The following is a 20,817-nucleotide window of genomic DNA, read 5'->3' as shown; positions in this document are numbered from 1 at the left end:
TTATGAGGTCAGCAACATAAAAAGGCTTGAAGATCTGCTGAAGACAAACCAGAACTGCACTGAACGAGTCTCATCAACCTCTCAATCCATTACAATTTATTCCTTGTAAAACAGCAAATGTGTGGATGAGCTAAGAACCTGAGATATCGGCAGCATTACCACAATATACATATACACAAAATAACTATTGCTCTTTGATTCTTTGATTACAGTATGCACACTAGAAAATAATAATAAAGGTAATCATATTCCCTCTGTGAACCGAAATGGTATACAACCAAGGGATATTAATAGTAATATTACAGAAGCTATTTTTAGGTCCTGCAAGCATCAAACCAAAACCCAACATACAAAAATTCACATTTTGTTAAAAAGGGACCTAAAGGAAAGTTTTGCATAAGCATTTCACCGGTTTGGTTACACGCTCCTGCATCCGTTCTTGTCTTAACCTGCTCATTATTTTTTTAATAAATAAAACACTATATCAGAGATTGATTATATGGATATCAACAAAATCCAAATCTATAACTAAATTTTAAGGATTGACATAGTACATGGTCAAAAATGCCAGGACACCACCATCTTTTCTGTGCCTACAGAATGAAAAAAAAATTGTCATAGCTAAAGTTTGTTTCCTGATGTTAGCTGCTGTTCCATTCTTCTTCTGGCAGGAACAAACCCTTATGGATGGTCTTTTGTTAGACGTTTCCCACAAGCAACTACTAAGTAAGAAAATCCGGTCACTAGGTTTTCCACAGCTATTCTAACATCTTAAGAGCACCCCACTGTAAGGAATGTGGCTGGACAAGCATTTGCATTTATTCAGCCAACCATTAAGTAACGTTTACTGTTTTTATCATTTTACACATTTTCTTAATGTTAGGCTGTGTGAGACATTTTAAAATCAGTTTTCATCCAGCTTGGTCAAAGATGCATGAACCAGGCTAAAGGATTGTATCATTAGATCATTTAATCCGCATGGTGAAACATAAAAGTCAAGTTGTCATAGAGGACACGTCATAGACAATGTCAAAGGCAAATACAAACTAGGGAGTTAATTCACCAATTAATTATTGTCATCACTAATTTCTTTTTAAACCACTAGAGTTGTCATTAATTTAGTATATCAATATATCATTTTCACACAAGACATCCTTACATGTCACAGGCAGGAAAGCAAAAAAAATTAAATTAAAAATAAAGTGGAAAATAATATTGTCAGTTTCGGGGTTCCCGATGCTGTGCATGGTGGTTCACAGGAACACTTTAATAAACAAAGCCAATTTTATTAAAAGCATGAGCTGAACATGGGAGAGATAATCAGTTTAAGCTAATATTATACAATACAGACATGTTGGTCAATATGGCGATAAAGTTTAAAAAAAAAAAAAAAAAAAAAAAAAAAAAAAAGGGGTCAGTTTGGTTACACAATCCAAGCTTAACAACCAAAAATTCAAATAATTAAACATCAAGTCCACCAGCAAGTGCTTTTGGACAAAAATCTAATGTGCAATAAAGTGAATTTTGAAGAGTCTACTTGTGCCTGTGTGACATTTGTGTAGCAGGTGTAGATAATGTCCCATTTAACCAGCACGTTAGCCGTCTGATGGAATTTATTAGCTAAAAGGTCCCCAAAAACATGATTCTGGACGACCTCCCGGCTGAAATAATAGAAGTTGTTTGTTAGGACAGAGCAAACTGCATTTTACATCTACAGTTATTGAGAAATCCAACCTTGACATCTTGTAATGGCTACAGAGGTAATTAAATTACTGTAAAACAGACTGCACAGCCATTAAACTGTCCCAATTTTCAGCCGTCTTCACTCAACATAGGAAGAGAAAACAGACTTCACAATTATTGGCAGTCCTTTATCATCCATTATGCAGCATTTCAGTGTTACACCGCACAGGACAAGGCATGGAAAACACAGCAATAAGAAAAACATATATATATCTCTAGTAAAGTAGTTCTTTCCTGTTGATTCCTGCTCCCTGTTAATAAAGATTTTGGTACATGTTTTTAGTGAGGTTTCCCAAAATCTGACCGGTTAAAGCTGTTGATCTTGAGTACCCATTCAAGGAAGATACTCACACTATTACAGACCTTTAGATCAAGTTAGCTTTCTAACTAGAAATTCAGCTTGACATTTATTGTCCTCCGTATTAGTTACATAGTAGATTATCAAAAATAAAATGTCACAAAACGTCTCCTTTTCTGCTCAAACATTTGACACACTTTTAAATGCTAGAGCGAAATCACAAAAGTACATTTCACTTACACAGTTACAAAGATGGTGTTAATCAAGCCAATACTTTTCATTTATTTGTGAATGCAACTTTGACAGAAAAGGGGCTTTCTCACTGGGGAAAACAAAAAAAGGCTCAGAGACATGGTAGATTGACTTTGCCAAACTGAAATTTCATCTTTCCTTACATCTTAAAGACAATACCGCCTGTATTTCAGGGTACCATTGCACTGAGTGATAAAACAAAACAAAACACACCATTTCCTGTGAAGGGCCCAGCCTACTAGTCACCTGCAGAGTTGTACTTTCTTGTGCGTTAGCATGTGATTGTACAATCTTGAGGATAAGCTTTGCATTTTTTATTTTTAATGTAAACAAATATACAATTTACACTAACTGTAATGGGCTTCTACAAACGACCAAAAAGGTCCCTTATTCATCTGGAAAAACTAAAGTAAATCTATTAAACTAATAGATATTAAAGAAGCCTCCAGTTCTCAGAGGTCTACTTCACATTACCTGAGCAACTACACCAGCCTTTAACTTTTGTACTTACTCCAAAGGGAACAAAAATCTATTTGCTGCCATATTAAAATGCATATTACGTATCAACCAAATGGCCTATATTTTAACCTAATGTCAATAAAGTGAAAAGCTGTCGTGGGTCTGATTATGCCCATCTTTTCCCCGTTCTATTGCACAAATGCAAATATCACCATTTTAACTGAATGTGTGACTGTAATCCTGACGTTTGAAACAGCCACAGCCAAGACCTGCTCAGTTCCTGTTGATTATTATTGTTAGAGGAAAAGGATAAAAACCGCACTAGAGATTGACAAAACGTTCAACAAATATTAAATCAGAGATAACTGGCTAAAGAGCCGAATGCTGGTATTTAACCACAATCACGTCAGTATCTACATGGAAGAAAAGAAAAAAAAAAAAAAAAAGCAAGGTTCAAAGAAAAGTAGGCGTTCATGTTCCTCTTAGGAACACAAAGCCATATAGCAGTCTGAGAGCAAAGGGCAGCGTTGCTCTCCTTTCCCCATGAAAAAGAAAACAACCAGTCCTTGACAAGATCGTCAGAAAGGAGTCAGTGATCTTGCTGGATGCAATGTCTGTCTCAGGCTTAACAAAGCCACGGAGTGTGACATCAGGTTTGCAGTCACTCATTGACGTCCCAGATTTCAGATAGTAGTGGGGGAAGCTTCTTGTCCTGGAGGCGAAGGGCAAAAACCTGCTCCGAGTGGACGCTGCTTAGTGTACGAAGGCTCACCAGCTTCATCAGCATGCGGGGGAACATCAAGTGATCCTAAGGAAGTTCATTTAAAAATAAATGAATAGTTTCCAAAGCGCCTTTCAAACACAATCACTTCACAATATGTGTGTGAAAACACACAAATACCTATTATCAACTCAGCTGATAATGTATAATTGTTGCTGTTTTTAGATAACAATATGTGGTCTACATTTGATTCCTTTCACCACTCAGCTTTATCTAGCACACAACTGCTCTTCTAACAGTTCAAACCCCCTACAAGTCTCAACAATACAATATGACCTTAGTCATGACCTAATGTGCTTGTTGTGATGATGACAGCCTGATTATACTGATGTTCAGTCTGTAACAAAAGAAAAAGCTACAGATATATCTGGTGCTTACATTTGGTCTCTTAATCATGATATAAGAGCGCAGTGCATCCACATAGGGCTGTTGCAGCCGCTCCACCAGATCATGATCTTGCACATTTGGCCGATCTGAAAGCAAATATACACACACACACACACACACACACACACACACACACACACACACACACACACACACACACACACACACATTAATCTCTCCTGTTTGTTTATGGAGAAAAAAAAGAAGATCTATTTTGGTAAAATGCAAAGAAAGCCTTCTGAGGGGAAAAATGCTCAATCTGCAAATGCAACCAGTTCATTTCTCCCAAAGAACTAAAAAGGGAAGGATTAGTTCTCAAAGCATTTTCACTATGAGAAGGGTGTGTAGCTTATAAATTCTGACCCGCAGAAAAGATGTTGATAGCAATGAGCAGAGCATATTCGGCCTCGTCCAGGTGCAGGTCATTCATTCCTTTTGAAAACTCAAAGATGGGGTTGATGAACTCAAACTGAAGCCCTGAGGAGGTAAGAGTGGAGAGAGGAGGGAGGAAATGAAATGTCATGTTACAAATAGAAACGCACTGCAGCTGCACGCTGTGGATTTGAGCATTTTCACAGTAAGGGAACATATGAAAACATATTTTCTATACATCTCTGTAATCTTTGACTTTCTGCTAGAAGGCACACGATACAACCATTAAAGCATTAGATGCAATTAAAGCAGAGTTTTTAATCATTACTGATGGGACTGGTGCAATAAGGTGAATGCAGGGACTGGCGTACATGTGCTGAATTTTGTATATATTATTTCTCCTTTTTAACACTATAAGTACTGCACTTAAATTTTTGTCATCATAAAAACATTTTCATTCTGACAGATGAAATGCACACACTGTGGTTAAGTAATAAAAACAATTATTTGGTAGGTAGAAATGAACAAATGAACCTGCTTTGGCGAAATCCTCCTTATTGTAACTGAAGTCCTTCAGAAATGTAATGCTGTCAATGGCAGGATTGTATCGCCGAGACGTCTCAAGCAGCATAATCTGAGAAAGACAAAAAAACCCATATTTTTTTGTCTTTCAACTACACCAGCCTTTAACTTTTGTACTTACTCAAAAGGGAACACAAACTATTTGTTACAATGAAAATGTAATAGTCAGTTTGTACACTACAGATTCACAGTTATTAATCAAAAGCAGAAGCAAATTTGCTCAGAATATGTATCTTATGAGTCATTATTTGCTCTTCTTTTTAAACTAAATTTCCTTTGTTAAGTATTTTGGGTTTTCTCATCATAAGCAATGTTAAAGTATACTGTAGTCATCCTTGGATACTATTAATTGTTTTCACTACAGAGCTTTCCTTTCAGAAATATACTGATCATATTACTATTTCCGAGCACTGGGCTCTGTTGAGGGTTTGTTACTGCCACAGAAAAACAAATACTAGATCAGAAGGCTTACAAGACCGTCGGCTGCAACAATTTCTAATAACACTGAAAACAGCTGAACCGAAAGATCAGCAGAATTTTTTTTCTGACGTGTTTGATTCTCACTGGAGTAACTTGGAGTTTGCTTGCTTGATACTTAACAGTTAAGATTTGAGACTTGCACTTGTGTTTACTCCCACCTCTGAATCACAGAGTACTTGCCAAAATGAAATGAAAATGCTAAAGTATTTTTAGTATGTTTAGAGTTTGGTTGTGGATTATTCACAGAGGCAAGACAACAAGGTAGCTATTCTTAGAGGGGCCGAGTTAAAAATCAAGCAATGGACAGCCAATCCAAAGAAAATGGGCTCATAATGAGGCATCTTAAATCTTTTCATAAAAGGGCCAGTAAAAGATAGAAACCATTCCCCCCCCTCTAGTTAGTGTAATGGGTACAATTTAACAAAAGTCACATTTCTAGCAACAGACCTCAATAGTAGATGTCTTCAGTAGAGCAATCTGGTCTTCTCTTGTGAGCTCAAGGAAACCAGGAAGTTGCTTAGCAAAATCCACAATCTCTTGGACTGACATGATTGCCAGCTCAGTGAAGTGAGCGAACCGCTGCTGCCGCACTTCTCGATTCTGCAAATCCTGACTCTGTGGCCAAGGCTGGAATACATTAACAGTAAATATACAGTAGTGAGATAAATCTGACTCTGAGACAAACCCGCCTCAGCATTTGAGACACTGTCTCTATAGCTGCTGCCATTTCAGCTCCAACTCCCCTCTGAAGCACTTACCGTCACTTTTGGTCGGTCAAGGAAAGACCTCTTGTTGCATTGCTTCTGCATAGCCACCAGCTTCTGAATCATCTCCTGCTGCTGTGGATCCAGTGTGGCTGCTTCCTGAGGAGGGGTGGGTGTGACCACCGTGGACGTGCGGGCCGTTTCCTCCTCCTGCTGCTTCTTCAGCTTTTTCAGTCTAATTTGCTCCTCAGAAAGCACACCTACAGGTCAAAAGAGGATGCACATCCTAAAGCTCAAGCTAATTAAAGAGTTTCTTTTCATTGTCACGACTTGCACTCTGGCTAGAAACCCACATGCCAACATTGCATGTGGGTTTGCAAGTTTTCTTCATCTCTGATTCATTTGGCGTACAGACACTCACACTGCTCCAGCATCCCCGCCTCCCGACACTTGCGCAGGCGGCACTGCTGGCACTTGCGGCGCATGTACATGTCCATTTCGCAACGACCATTGTTTTTGCAGGAGTACTGGGCACTTTTAATGACGCTGCGCCGAAAGAAGCCCTTGCAGCCCTCACAGCTCAACACGTTGTAGTGGAAACCAGAGGCCTTGTCGCCACAGACACTGCACACCTCGTTGCCCAGCATCTTTGGAGCAGGCCCCTTCTTTCTTTTCACTGGCTGACCATCTACACACAAATGAAAGAGCTATGACACCAATGTGAACTCAAGAAAATGATCTGGGTTTAGTTAAGATAGTTTCTCAGAAGCAGTCTGTTATATATGCTCCTTTCAAGAAACAATGGTTACTTCTAGGTCTTGTATCTAAACCAAAATAGAACAGAATAAACACACTCAACGTTACTGACTCATCATAAAGGTCAAACTATAGAATAAGCATGTCTAACATCAAGAGATCAGAAGGAAATAATACTGGTTATACTGGTCTGTGGAAGTTGTCACTCCACTTGCAGTACAAACAGCCATAACTGAGATGGGCAAGTTTAGTCATGCCTTTTTCTAATTTTTGTATTTAACAACTAGGTCCTGTTTTCCACTCAACTATTTACAATAGTGACAAATACAAAGACACTGTTTTCCTACCCTCCAATTCTTAATAACCAACTCACAGAAGAGCATTGTTTTCATTTAAAAACAATGTATTTAATGCAGGTTTGCTGAAACAAACTTTTAAAACATGCACCTGTGCTTGCAGATGTGTCACCTGCAGCTGGATCCAGCTTAATGTCATTTGGTTCTACTGGCAGAGGGCTGCTCATCTCAGCCAGCGAGGGGCCATTATGAGGGGGGACGGGGAAATCGTCTGGGTGGGAGAGGTCAGTCAGTGACAGCAGGCCATCATGCTTCATTGTGGTACTTCCACTGCTTTCCTCAACCATGCAGTCCAGCTGCAGCTCAGAGGCCCCATCAAACACCTTACTCTCATCTGAGAGAGACGAGACAAACACAGCGAAAACAATAATCATCGTCCAAGGCCGTTCCACTCGTCTTTATCTTTATTTTGACAGTTGTCTGACATAAACAGCCATGTTCACAAAAACATATACAACATGATGCAGCAATCACAGATTCAACGGTAAATTATGAGCTGGTGAGAAAGGGCCAATGTATTCTGTGCTGGGTTTAAAAGGGCATGTTGGACCATTTGCTACGGGAGAGGATAAAGGAAGCTAACAGCACTTCCTAAGCCAAAAGCTTTTCACTTGAACTGCAAACTCTGGGTGTGTCTGAGATGTCACAACTAAAAAGTTCTGAAATCAATGTGTCTCTGCCCCTTTCTCGCTGTCACTCGAGTTATTTTTGATCTAACACTAGCTTGGACGTTTTTATTGCAATTAAAATAACTTAATTACACATCACCTGTCTTTTGGCAGCTCATCTCCATATGTGACACACATGTGTATGAGGTGAGAGCAGGGAAAGGAGAGACTATTACAACTGTAAATGGTTGAGGTATGCAGCAAAAACTTCCATAGTAAGCTTAAATAAGACTACCGGTAGTTAAAATAAAAGATAAGCCACATAAATAGATAAATTACTTATTATTTCACTAAATTATTTTAGTATTATTTGTTGAGAAATGCACAAACTGCATTTATTATAAAGTAGGATATTTCTTTTAGGGCTCTCTCCCCACTAAAATAAAAAGATAATACAATATAAAAAACATCTTTTATACCCACTCTTGGAATGTAGAGCAAGTACTTCATATACTTCATGGCATAATCTAACAATGACACGTATTGGAAGAATTGGCTCCTGCTCAGGTAAACCTCTCACTTTGGACTGACAGAGATCGTTCCTCTTACCATGACCAACATCTGGGATATCAGTCACAGACAGCGTGGACATCTTCTGCACAGCAGCTTGTCATTACGAAATCAACACGTACCTGCGAAATGAAAACAACAGGACATTATGCTAAAAGTTACTATCACTACAAAATCCTCTGAAGCAAAGTTTTTCCTTGGATCCTACCCGTAAATATGGGTAAGATCCCCCTTGGACTGACAAAGACAGCTTAAGGGTCTCAATGCAGGTTAAAAGCAAAAAAAAGACAGTTTAGTCTGTTCTGATGACAGACTTTAATTTCAGGAAATGTATTGTCTTCTTTAAATATACAGTCTGCACAACCCATGTAGTCAGCTGTTGTGGCTACAAAGCATTTCTAAAAAGAGAGTTTCACAGACAACATGTTAGCCACCACCTGAGACATACTCAAGTGTGGGTGACTCTGGTAGAGCTATGCCACAGAGTTACAAAACAGTCAAGTGTGAGAAACACACTTAGTTCTCTTGAAACCTCTTGGTTGGGTGTGTAATTAAGAAAATAAGGATGTGGTTTGAAGATATCGATGACAAGTGGATTATTATGCTGTTACGCAGCATAACACAGTTCTTAGAAAGAATTAAAATAGATCAAGGCTTGTAGTTCTGGCCACTCGGAGCCTGGCTATAAAGATGTGCATACAGCAAAGCCAACTGGATGTAAAAGCAGAAATGAAAGCATGTCATGTGCCACATATGGATACATTTCAGGAAACTGAATCAGCAGGAGGCTATTTGGCTGTTCTTAACCAGCCTACAAGAAACAAGCAAGTTTGGAAATGAGGGCCGAGTTATTTTTGTGACAAATAAAAACGATAATGTTCAAACTTTCTGACATCTTTGTCACACGGCATGATAGAGAACTGTATTCTGTCTGCACATCTAATGCAGTTCATTATTCAAACCTACAATTAAAAAAATTATTATAATCCTTTTTTGGAAATGTTTTTAAAGCAACTACGGTCACTCTTGGTTCACTTCAGAGGCTGTAGCTGATGACAATTTGAACTTTACTGCCTTACATTTAGGGATGCTTCTGATATTTAGTCTACCCCCCAACACAAATGTAGTGCATAAACTAACCAATTAGTAAACAATGAATTACTCGACAACTTAAACTACTTTATTTGATGTAATATGCTCAGTGACTGGAATAAAGACTGTAAAGGTCTACTATAGCCAGAAAGTGATGAGCATAAAAGACATAGGCATCAAATTTATGGAAACTCATGGTATGCCAATTGGTGCAGGTCCTTTCTGTGGCATTGCAACCTCAAAAACTGGTTACTCTGCAAAGCACCTGCTTCATAAATGGTGATAAGGACTCGGCAACCACTCCTGCAAGATTTCATAACATAAAAAAAACCCACATACAGGTAGGTGTTCTAGTTGGTATAACTATGTAGTAACATCCGTACTTATCAGTGTAACAGTAGTACTTTTCCATACAAGTATCATAAAGCCTTTCTGTGCATTTTAAAGTTCCCCATGTTTCCAACAAGATAAAGAAAGACAGAGAAAAGAGAATGAAACTGTGAATATATGTGACTGAAATTACATAACTCTGCTGGGGTTATGCCAGTTCAAAAATTAAAGGGAAAGCCGGTAATAAAATGAAACAAAGAACACAGCTACTATGGCAGTAATGTTCCTAGTCTCACTGATAAGCTTTTACATACCCAATGAAACCAGTAAAATCTTATTGTTCCTAACAGTTAAGCTAAACGATAATGAACACAAAACTTCTGTTGGCATAAAGAGGCTTTGGTAACATTTCCATGATAGCATTTGTGATTGTTACACCATGTTGGCTAATGGCACTAAACTGAGGCTATGTATGAATAATATCAAGTTTGCCTTTCAAAGCATGCTGGCAATTTCTAACATTTACTTTTTGGAACTTAACAGTTTCCTCACTGAAAATGCAGCTTTGGTTTGATGATAAAGAAAAACAAGGTCAACGACACTTTGACTCAAAGCTCTTATCAGCTAGAATTGAACTGCGAGACCGACTGTGACAGGCACAGCGGTGGAATGACCTTACCTCAGAATCTGGTGTCTTATTTATCGCCTATCCATCTTTCCCATTAGAGTCCACAACCTCAGCCTGCTGATATCTCTGCGGTGATGCTAAGGACTAGCTCGCCTGATGATCCTTAAAAGGATGCCAAAACCCCTGTGACTTGTTGGGCAGAAGTTTAATGACTTGATATCTCGAAGAGGGCAAGTACGAAAGAAGACAAGTCCCTTTCTACAATGCCCTATGGGAGACAGGAGGGAAAACACACAGAGAGACGGGGAGGAGGGAGGGAGGTGAAAGAGGGAACACCATAGGTTACTATTGGTCATTTGCACAGCTCTTAAATCCACACAGGGTTGTGGTGTTCGATTCTTTTTCTCCAAGTATTAGAGCCACCCATTTTCAATCTTTACAAGGTTCTTACTCCATTTTTCTCCAGTTCTGTCAAAACATAGCATCTACTTGTCCTCTCTGTCACCACTCTAAACCTTCCTCACAAAAATGCCACACAGCTTATTAGAAAAAAATTTTTTCTAACATATAACAGTGAATTATCACTCATCCATATATTTTCTTCCACTTATCCAATTCAGGATCATTTCATTAAGGACAAAAAAGCCTAACCTGGGGGTTTGAGGTTTGAAACGAATGATATTCAGAATATGTTGATTATGATGTATTATTCTGGTCATACAAGTCTAAGCTTAGTTGATTTACTAGTTAAAATGTACGATGATCGAGGGCATCGTGGTCTCCTGCATGAATTAACAGTCTTTTGCTGTAACAATTCCTATCTGCATGTGACCTTAAGTCATCCCTGCTCTCGTCTCGCAGATAAAGTCCAATGTCCCCTGCAACTTATCAGTCAGTCACCTTTGACCATGTTTTCACAGACTGTTGGAAATTAAATGAGAGCACCAACAAACAAACACAAAAGAAAGAAAGAATTGATGCAAATCTAAAATCGCCCATCAATAATAACTTAAATGCAGTTCTTATAATGATTTGTACCTGGTTTGGTCATCATAATCTTTTATAGTTGATGATCAATCTAGAGTCAGTATTATAAAATACAGAGAAAAAAAAAGAGAAAGGACCTGTTCTCCATTTACACTCCAGCAAGTCAAACATCAGTCTGCTCTTTAATAAACAATTTGAGGCCAAATAAAATCGATGGGCGTCAAAATTAGGCTTTTATAAAAAACTTGTGAGATTATTTAGCAACTAGTATTTTTGCATGTGCCAGTCAGATAACTAAATAGTAGAAATTTAGAAAACAAATTGTTCATTTGGTCATATTTAAGTTTAAAACCCCTAATAAAAATGTCCGCGTTCATTATGGGCTTTCTGAGTCTTCAGTGATTGTGAACTGGTAAGTAATATGCAAACAAAGCTGCTGAGAAAGATTCAAATTACTGCGCGTGTCAGCAGCCAGAGTGGCGGGGAAGACTGAATGTGAGAAAACACGGCGTGAGAAGGTGCGAATCCAGTGTCCGAAGACAGCATGACTACAACTGGGAAACATCGCTTTCTCAGAGTAACAACGGATGCAACTCTCTACGGTGAAGCAGAAACGGATTACTGCACTCAGCAACATCTTGGTGTGAAAGGAAAGAGTCAGTGCTTTCAGGGATCACAGATTCCACAACCAATCAATGTTCCCAGACAAACACACGCACACAATGTGGTGGAAGGAGAATAGAAGAAGTGTATTCACTTGCAGATCCACCCAGATGTTTTCACTTCTTTAGCCTCCATACTTCTCTTCTGAGTAATCTTTGGTGGAGCCGTGTTGGGAATTAAGTCAGGTCACCGAACTAAAAGATATGATAAAGATATGATAAAGATATGATAAAGATATGATCCACCCCGCTGAGATAGCAGGTGCAACAGATGTCACCTCTGCACACAGCACTTGTCAGGAAAAACAAGTGAAACCACCTCTACGGGTGGGGCAGGTGCATCAAAGGGTTTTCACACTGAAAACAAGCACATATGAGGGAGTAAACAGCCTGCCTGGCTTGTCAAGCTAAAGTAGCTTTAGTAGTAGTACCATTAGTTTTTTGTTTTTTCGCCCTTTGCAACCATAGTAGGAGCACTTGAAAGCGCAAGTGAAAACTCTTAACACGTATGACAAGTATTGTTTTGACAGTACCGGTATACTGTGATGTGGCCGTTTTGACCGCAGATTTGCTGCTAACATTAGCTTAGTTAGTTAGTTAGTTAGTTAACTAAGCTTAATGCCACTTAAGTAGTAACAAACAAACGCACACAGCTAGCCTCAAGTTTGGCTTGTAAACATCAGCCAGCTTACATCGACATACGTTAAACGGTAAACATGCCATCAACACTGCTATTCAAGCAAAACAACCAGGTGTTTAGGTGAGATTAGCTTCTTGGTCGAGCCGCACAAGGCCAGTATCGTTAACGTTAGCCGAGAAGCCCCGCACACCAAACGAACTTCCTATAAACAAGTTTAACTTAGCTAGCTTGGCTAAGTTAACGTCTCTGGGTCAATAAAAACGTTCAGAAATGACACAGAGCTGCGTTTTTAGACTCACCGAGGACTTAAGGACTTTGGGGCTGCTTGTTAGTTGGGCTACTGCGTCCGTGTGCGATTCCTGGCAAGGGCTTTAACAACATACGCTAACATGTTAGCTCGCTAGCCAGCGTCGTTCTATCATGTGATCCAGCGGCCCCGGGGAGCTCCGGCTGCGGCTGTCGCAGCAGGAAGCAGGTTTCATCAGGCAGAGGGGGCCGGGGCCGGGGGCTTCTCTATTCCGGATTTGGTCTTGCAGGAGCGGAAAGCCGCAGCACATTTATCGGCCACAGGGCCCACTTGTTTAGAATTATAGCCTTTTAGAACACAGACTTTTTAAAATATATATACATTTAATTGAGGCCCTATTTATTTATTTACATACAGAAAAAAAGTCGTTTAAATTATACTTAAATAATATTCAGTCTCCCCTTTTTCCTTTTTCATTTTTTTTTGTGCTTTAGGAATTTATTCATGATTTCATAATCAACTAAAATGAAATGAAATTGTTGAATTTGGACCCTCTATATGACACCGATAAATTATTGTAATAATGTAAGATGCGCCTTGGTTGATGATGCTGCAAACTGTGAGAAATTTACAGGGAACCTAATAACAGAAGGACTGCAGCAAGTGTGAACGGGGAGGTTTATAACATGGTAATAAGCTCTGATATGACGTATGGTTTGGAGATGGTAGTGCTCACAAAAAGACAGGAGGCCGAGCTGAAGGTGTTCAGATTTTCACTGGGAGTGACCAGAATGGATGAGATTAGAAATGAGAGGGACAGCTCAGGTTGAGCAGTTTGGAGAGAAAGTTAGAGAGGCAAGGCTGAGATGGTTTTGATATATCAGAGGAGGTATGGTGGAAATGTTGGACAAAGGATGCTGAATATGAAGCTACCGGGCAGAATTGAAAGAAGAAACCACTGAAGATTCATGGATTTAGTGAAAGAGGACATCAGAAAGTTGGTGTGACAGAGGAGGATAGATAGAGGGTGAGATGGAGGCAGATGACCTCTAAAGGGAGCAGCTGAAGGGTAGAGAAGAAGATGAATTTGTAGAGGGAACCTGGTGTTTGTATTGGTTGCTGCTGTAATTTATAGTCCATCTTTATACCGTATGTACCTGCTTATACATGTGTAAGACTCTGAGAAAATATGGGGTCTATTCCTGTACATTTTACAGAAATTGAATGGATCACAGACTTTATACATACTTCTATTTTCCCTTTCTTATTACACTTTCTTTTCCATAATCCAACACAAAGTCTCATGACCCTCCATTTTTCCCATAATAAATCTGTAATAGGACACAAGGCTGAACACGAGCGTGAAAGCCATGCCCGATGTTTTCTATACCAGTTTTCTATACTCATTTTATTTGTGATTGCCTATGGGCCCCACCTGCTGGGACTGTGAAGGTCATATCACACCAGTAAAATAACCCACAAGTCCCCTAGCTGAAGTGATCAAGTATTCAGCATCCATCTCAGTACACCAGGCTTTATTTCTGGTCCACTGAACTTTTAAATGAGCACCCATCTTTGGGGGATTTTTGCTTTGTAACCCTACTTAAATAGCCCTGTATTCTAGTTTCCCTTTATTGTCACCCTTCTGTATGCACAGTGTATACAGCGTATGTAGACAGTGTTCAGAGTTACAACATGCCCAATAAAGTCACTGCGCCTGCTCAGCTCAATTCCACTGTTATACTTTGACTTATAAGTAACACTTATTTGTTCAATTTGGTAATCAAAAACACCCATATCACTCGTAAGTCATTGCAGGGCAAAGTCATTTCAATTTTTTGGTTAACATGGTAACCAACATGGCTGAGGAGGACACATAGTGGATGGGTCAGACTTTTGGAATAAGAGGTCATTCATCAGCTTGTTCCGCTAGTCTGTAAGCACGGCTGTTATTAAAAATTGCAAAACAAATGGAAATGTGTTGTTAAGGATATTCTGCACTCGCTGTCAACAGTTCTAGTGTGTGTGGTGAATTCATTGATTCACTTCTGCACCTACAGAAAATGTTTTTGATGTTTGTCCCGTTAGTCTCCTGCGTTGTGTCTGCAATCTAAGACAGATAATTTTGCACTTTTCAAGCTGTGACTATATTTTTATGAGTGATATATGCATGTGTGTTTTCTATTTTTATTGTATTTTATTTTATTTAGAATATCAACGTAACTTGAGCCGAATGACTGCCTGTCAAAGTTTGTTTCCCATTTCATTCATATTGTGCATAAATCAATAATGTTCATGACTGTTTTCCAGTGTTTTACATGTATGTGAATATCACGAACCGCCGCCAGAGGGCAGACTCTTCCAATGGGAAACAGGAAGCTTAAGCAGAAATACAGTAGTTTGGCCGAAGAAGACGGCGAAAGGAAGTTTGTAAACTGCTGTTGTTTTGTTTTTTCATTCGTATTGTCATATAGTTTAGACAAAAAGAAGAAAAAAGAGAGTCACTATGCCCGTTATATGTGCGGCAACAGGATGCAACAATAAGTTTGTCAAAGGGTCGGAAATAAGATTTTACAGGTAAGCTTTCTGTGCAGCGGAGGAGCTAAAGTTTCTCTTTAGCTTGCAACGGTATTGTTGCACAGCGTTGGTGTGTGTTTTCAGTCGCTTTAAGATGGCCTCAAGATTGAATGCAACATTAAAAGGTTTGGACATTAGCTTCAAGAAAAGCTGCCGTGATTTAGCTTAGCATTAGCTCCACAGAGCTAGCTAACGTTAAACGTGAGGGTGCTGACATTATACACCGCACCACGACGCCACACAGGTACAACGTAATGGCTTTTTCTGGGCAAGTTACTTCACCGCTTTCCTGATTTTTCAAGCTTCGTTTTCTTGAAGGAAGAGTATCTACTTAAAGCTAGTTGCTTATGGTTACGGCTTATGTACATGTACACGGTGTTGATATGTTAATGCAGCCCACCAATAAACCTATTTAACAAATTCCGGTTGCACATAAGGCTTTCAGAAGTGAATAGAAGGTAAGTTGACAATAATTTGGTAGCTTGATAAAATGTTACTGTAATAAATGTAGTCACTCGTTGATGCCTCGGTCAGTATCTGCTTTTAAGCAAAGATATAGTTTACAGATTTGTAAAACATAATCTGGAATTTCCTTGCATGTAAAACAAGTCCATGTAGACCAGAGTTTTGAGGTTTTGGCCGTTCACCAAAGGAAAGTTATCTTATCATTTAATTTATTCAGTTGGCAAAAGATGAGAGGAAACTGTAGGAGGTTCTGTTAAGTAGGACTGGTACATGCTTAAGTGTAATTCATGGTCCTGCAAATGCGTCCCTCTGCGTGCACGTTTCTTGCAGTCCTCCTAGATTGTAACTGCACGTAGCTGGAAATGAACGATTGGTTGACAGGCGGGCTGGAAAGATTAGCAAAAGTACCCCCACAAAACTTGAAAGATCCAAAATATACAGCATGAAAAGCTCAGCCAGTGACTGCAGTGGAGACTTAGGGCTCACTGTTTCTAACATTCGTTTTCAGTTCAGCTCTTTGTATGTTAGAACTTCCACTCCTCTCCGTGGCTGACAGACCAACAACGGCACAAACAAGAGTTTGTTTGTGCTGTTGGGTGGCTGTAACTCAGGTGGTAGAGCAGGTTACCTACTGATCGGAAGGTTGGTGGTTCGATTCCTGGCTTCCCATAGTCTGCATGCCAAATATCCTTGGGCAAGATACTAACCCCAAATTGCTCTCCGATGCATCCATCGGAGTATGAATGTGTGTGAATGTTAGTTAAAAAAAGCACTTAGACAAATGTGCTTGTCTGGCATCCCCAGACTACCAAATTACCTTTGCTGAACCATAATTTCTTTACATCTTTGGTTAATCACCAAATATTCATTTTAAGCCAGGATGTGTTGGATTAACATTCACACTTTGAGAGCAACTCAGGGTTCAGTACCTTGCTTAGGAATACTAGGGCATGCAGACTGGAGCATCCAGGGTTTGGAGCATCTCTTCTCTTTCTTGTGTGTCAGGTTTCCTCTTAGCAAGCCTCAACTCGCCAGCAAATGGGTGCACAGCCTTGGGATGAAGAACTTCATCCCAACTGCCAACACTTGCCTCTGTTCGGAGCACTTTAGGCCAGACTGCTTCAGAGACTACAATGGCAAACAGTTTCTCCGAGAGGATGCGGTGCCCACCATATTCACCCAAGGACAGGATTCCTCAAAGGTGCGGTCTCACAACAGGATCATGCTTATTCTAAACAGGTGACTCTGCTTTCTTTGTTTGAGGTGATAACGCTGTAAATTCCACAGATTGAACTGCGTAAAAGAGGAGTAATCCTGAAGGAGACAAATGTCGCAAATCAGATGACGACACAAGCGGACAGAGACAGAGCAAAAGAAGCTGCTCTTCGCAGAGACAAAAGAGGAGGAATGAGGGTGAGTGTCTCTTTTACTATTGTGTATACTGTGGGAGGGTAATGTGTGCTCACTTTTTTACCCCTCAAGAATTATTTTTAAAAGTCTAAAATGCAAAAATAATAATAAAGTGTCATGACTGTTGCATAAATGCAACAAAGCCATGATGTTTTGATATAACATCAGAGGTATTAGAATATTAACCAGAAGCCATTGACTGGATCATTTGAAATAAAGCAGTTTCTTTGTTGTCATTAAACCACGAATCTCTTTCCCCAGTTGTCTCGATGTGTAATATAAAGTGTATTATTTATTTTAGGCCTAATTTATCTCTGCATGAGCTATATTTCTTTGTTATTGTTATTGTTGCAGGGTGGACGAGGTGGCCGTGGAGCGAAACAGCTGTCAGACAGGTGAGAGATGCTTGCTGTACATCCACAAAAATGCATTCTAAAGCATGAAACCTTTATTGTGCTTACACCTACCACTACCACACACGTTTTGGAAATGCTTGCTGATCCAGTTTGGTGTTGCTGCTAATGCTCTTGTGTGTTTGCATGTTTGCAAGGCGAAACATCACAGCTAGGCTCACATCCTGTTTTCTTTGTTTGTTTTTTGTCATGGTTCTTCTTCCCATTGTTGTGGCTTCTCTTGGTGAATAATATTATTAAAATTGGGCTAAAAGTCAAGCCTGGACAGGGATCAGTTTTAGTTTTAAAATAAAAATGTTCCCTGTGTGGATGCAGGCATACAGTATCTCCACTGACTTTGTTGGTAGAAGCATTTGTTTGTGCTTAACACTAAGTTCTTTTTGTCATGAATCCTTTTTTTACTGTCTTGCACTTAGTTTGCTAATTAGATGTGAACATAAATTATGCCTGCGTGGATAACATTCTCCTTTTCTGGCTTAAGTGATTGTGCCCTTATGCAGACTGTTGGAGAAGAAACACATTAACAAAAAAAACCCCAACAAAAACTTAAATTAAGACCATCTGCTGGTGACATTCCTCAGATTTCCGTTCTCATTTGCCAGAGTGTGTATTGATGAGCCACTACAGTGACCATCAGAACGATGAAAAATTATTGCCGTAAACAGTTTATTTTGCGACAGCACAAAACAAACGATAGCGTAAAATGAAACGATAGACGTTTTTATATCGTCATCTGATATATATCGAACAGCCCTATTTTTAAGTATTATTAACATTGTCAGACATAAGCATTAAATTGGGTTCATAAAGAGGTGGTTTACATTCAGTTATGACCTTCTTACGTGACAGTTTCAGAATGAAATTTAAAAAAAATGATCAAAACTATCAGAAGAGAAAAGCTTTAAAGAAAACCAGATGCAACTGTTCTATAAGACATTGTCTGTTTGAATCACGCAGGCAGAATGTTGGAGCCAAAAACAAAGTGTACGACAACAAAGGGCGACTGCTCTCCAATGGCAAGGACTTGTGTGACTGTTTGGATGTGGACTGCATGGGCTGCTTCTACCCGTGCCCTGAATGTGGATCTCGCAGGTGTGGCATTGAGTGCCGCTGTGACAGGAAGTGGCTTTACGAGCAGATGGAAGTGGAAGGTGGCGAAATCATCCGGAACAAGTTCGCCATTTAGTTTTCAGATATGCTTTTCTTTCTCTCTGATTTCATATCCAAATCAGGCTGATGGACCATTCAAGACTATGATGCACTCTTTAAGAAATAATCCACAATATTTATCAAGTTTTACAAACCTAACAGGAGAAGAAAACTCTTTTTTTTTTTCTCTCTTCTTTAAATAAAGATTTTTTTTCTCAATATTTAATGTCTGTGCTGTTGATATAGTGTAGCATGTTATTTTTAAAAAGGACTTTTCTGTAGTATTATCAGCAGTTTGGTTTGTAAATGGGGAAAACATATGGAGTGTAATGTATACATTGTATAGTTTGTATAGATGATTGGAGCATGAAGTCAGTAACATATTCATCAGGGAATGGGATGGTGACATAGTATCATCCAAACACTAACAGGGTTTTAAAGTTAATCATAAAGTTAAGGTGACCAATTTATTATATATTAAAACACTGCCTAAATAATAATAATAATAAAAAAAAAAAAAGGGAACACCCAGTCATCGCCCAGGGCGTCTTGTCTTAATACCTGTCGGGCACACAACATTTCATTTAAGCATTTCACTGTCACCAAAGCAGGGGAAATGAAAACTGGTTTATGATTCTTAAGTGGACGAATCGATGTCCCTGAATTTTAATTGACTTTGAGTTATACTGTTCCCTATAATTGTTCCCTTAATTCTTTTTTTTAATTTAGTGGTGTGGATTTATTTTATTTGTGCGGGATGAGTACAGAAAAACATTAAACATGTCAGCCTCTGGAAGTGTGCAGTGTAGAGGATTACATAGTGACCTAACAAATAAATGGTCGCTGGTTCAATTCCAGAACACAACTCTCCTTTTGGGTTGTGTCAGGGAGGGCTACTGGTATTAAAAACTGCTGAACTACCCTTATCACAAGAGGTCTGCTGAATGTAGCTCTGTGGGTGTATATATACGATCACATTGCAGCAACTTAATGCATTATTAAAGACTGCAAAAATGACCTGCTGAGGTTCAACGCAGTGCTTATGCAATACAATACTACAAATTTGGGTATAAATCCAATATCAAGTGAATACACAGCCAGTATTGCTGATACAGATACTGATATTTTTAACCTATAAAAGCAGCGTATGTAGGGGAGAGCAGCGGGTCGTGATTAATGAGATGAATCATTACGTCCCACAATATTTAGTTAAAATGAAAGAATACACATTTCAGCTTTTCGTGTATTTTGAAACTGTTTTTTGGAGACCTGGAATGTAAATGTGCCTGTCTCTAAGTCACTGTCTGTTGTTTAAATGTGCTATAGGTAGGCTACAAATAAAATAGATGTGACAGTCAACACAAAAAGGTTCAGCCATTTTTCATAGCATATGTCTGAGGTATATTTAAATAAAACATTTCCAACACAATTCAGTGGGCTTCATACTCGACAGTATCACTTCTATCATCCTTTCATCGTTTTGATACCAGACTGCTTTATGTTTGACAAGCTGTTAAGACATTTATCGACAGAAACATGAAAATAGATGAAAAGCATTAATAACAAAGTAAATAAAGCCAGTGACCTGTTTTAAAATCACAGAATAGTGTGATGACAAATGAAATTCATGAGCGGAGCTCCTCATCCCCGTGAGTTAGACTGACAGATAATTTCTCAGAGGTTTGAATGTCAGGACTTTGCTCTCATTGTATATCTGATCCGCGCTCATTCAAAGGCGGCGCTGAAATGGGAACTAATCCTTCCTACATGTATTCCCACCTTTTTGACACAGAGTCTTAATTATTTATATTACAGAGAGCACTTTGGCATTAGCTTAAAGGCTGTTTAACGACAAATCGTTCGTTTTTA

General features: G+C 39.1%; 2 protein-coding genes across 4 annotated transcripts; one reads left to right on the top strand and one right to left on the bottom strand.

The window, feature by feature from the left end:
* Nucleotides 1-1,265: 1,265 nt before the first annotated feature.
* On the bottom strand, nt 1,266-13,194 carry nr1h3 (nuclear receptor subfamily 1, group H, member 3). 3 transcript variants are annotated; one of them, XM_085459871.1, is made up of 12 exons: nt 12,987-13,193; nt 12,143-12,242; nt 10,450-10,666; nt 8,388-8,470; nt 7,262-7,504; nt 6,480-6,746; nt 6,113-6,318; nt 5,802-5,981; nt 4,827-4,926; nt 4,284-4,397; nt 3,912-4,006; nt 1,266-3,560 (listed from the first exon to the last, which is right to left on the bottom strand). In XM_085459871.1, the coding sequence occupies exons 4-12, from the start codon at nt 8,428-8,430 to the stop codon at nt 3,414-3,416; spliced, it is 1,395 nt and encodes a 464-aa protein (XP_085315997.1). In that variant the 5' UTR covers nt 8,431-8,470; nt 10,450-10,666; nt 12,143-12,242; nt 12,987-13,193; the 3' UTR covers nt 1,266-3,413. The 3 variants fall into 3 exon arrangements, with proteins under 3 accessions (XP_085315997.1, XP_085315990.1, XP_085316006.1); XM_085459864.1 differs by lacking the exon at nt 12,143-12,242; XM_085459880.1 differs by lacking the exons at nt 10,450-10,666; nt 12,143-12,242 and having other exon boundaries at nt 12,987-13,194.
* A 2,119-nt stretch (nt 13,195-15,313) lies between these two features.
* On the top strand, nt 15,314-19,169 carry arl14ep (ADP-ribosylation factor-like 14 effector protein). The gene is made up of 5 exons (XM_085459849.1): nt 15,314-15,511; nt 16,982-17,177; nt 17,264-17,389; nt 17,741-17,781; nt 18,757-19,169. Exons 1-5 carry the CDS (start codon nt 15,441-15,443, stop codon nt 18,983-18,985), a joined length of 663 nt encoding a protein of 220 aa, XP_085315975.1. The 5' UTR covers nt 15,314-15,440; the 3' UTR covers nt 18,986-19,169.
* Nucleotides 19,170-20,817: the final 1,648 nt, after the last annotated feature.

Source organism: Copadichromis virginalis, linkage group LG1 (genome assembly GCF_057382275.1).
Source record: "Copadichromis virginalis isolate Kocher_CV1m ecotype Utaka linkage group LG1, C_Virginalis_male_GT1.1, whole genome shotgun sequence".
Lineage (NCBI taxonomy): Eukaryota > Metazoa > Chordata > Actinopteri > Cichliformes > Cichlidae > Copadichromis > Copadichromis virginalis.
This window is presented reverse-complemented; position numbering and strand designations above follow the sequence as displayed.

Excerpts from the sequence above, each read along its gene's own strand:
- nr1h3 (XM_085459880.1), bottom strand. The coding sequence starts at position 8,430 with ATGTCCACGCTGTCTGTGACTGATATCCCAGATGTTGGTCATG. Across the intron at positions 7,505-8,387 it reads TATCCCAGATGTTGGTCATG|ATGAGAGTAAGGTGTTTGAT; the intron begins GTAAGAGGAACG and ends CGTCTCTCTCAG. Across the intron at positions 3,561-3,911 it reads TCATGATTAAGAGACCAAAT|GATCACTTGATGTTCCCCCG; the intron begins GTAAGCACCAGA and ends GAACTTCCTTAG.
- arl14ep (XM_085459849.1), top strand. The coding sequence starts at position 15,441 with ATGCCCGTTATATGTGCGGCAACAGGATGCAACAATAAGTTTGTCAAA. Across the intron at positions 17,178-17,263 it reads AAGGACAGGATTCCTCAAAG|ATTGAACTGCGTAAAAGAGG; the intron begins GTGCGGTCTCAC and ends TAAATTCCACAG. Across the intron at positions 17,390-17,740 it reads ACAAAAGAGGAGGAATGAGG|GGTGGACGAGGTGGCCGTGG; the intron begins GTGAGTGTCTCT and ends TTATTGTTGCAG.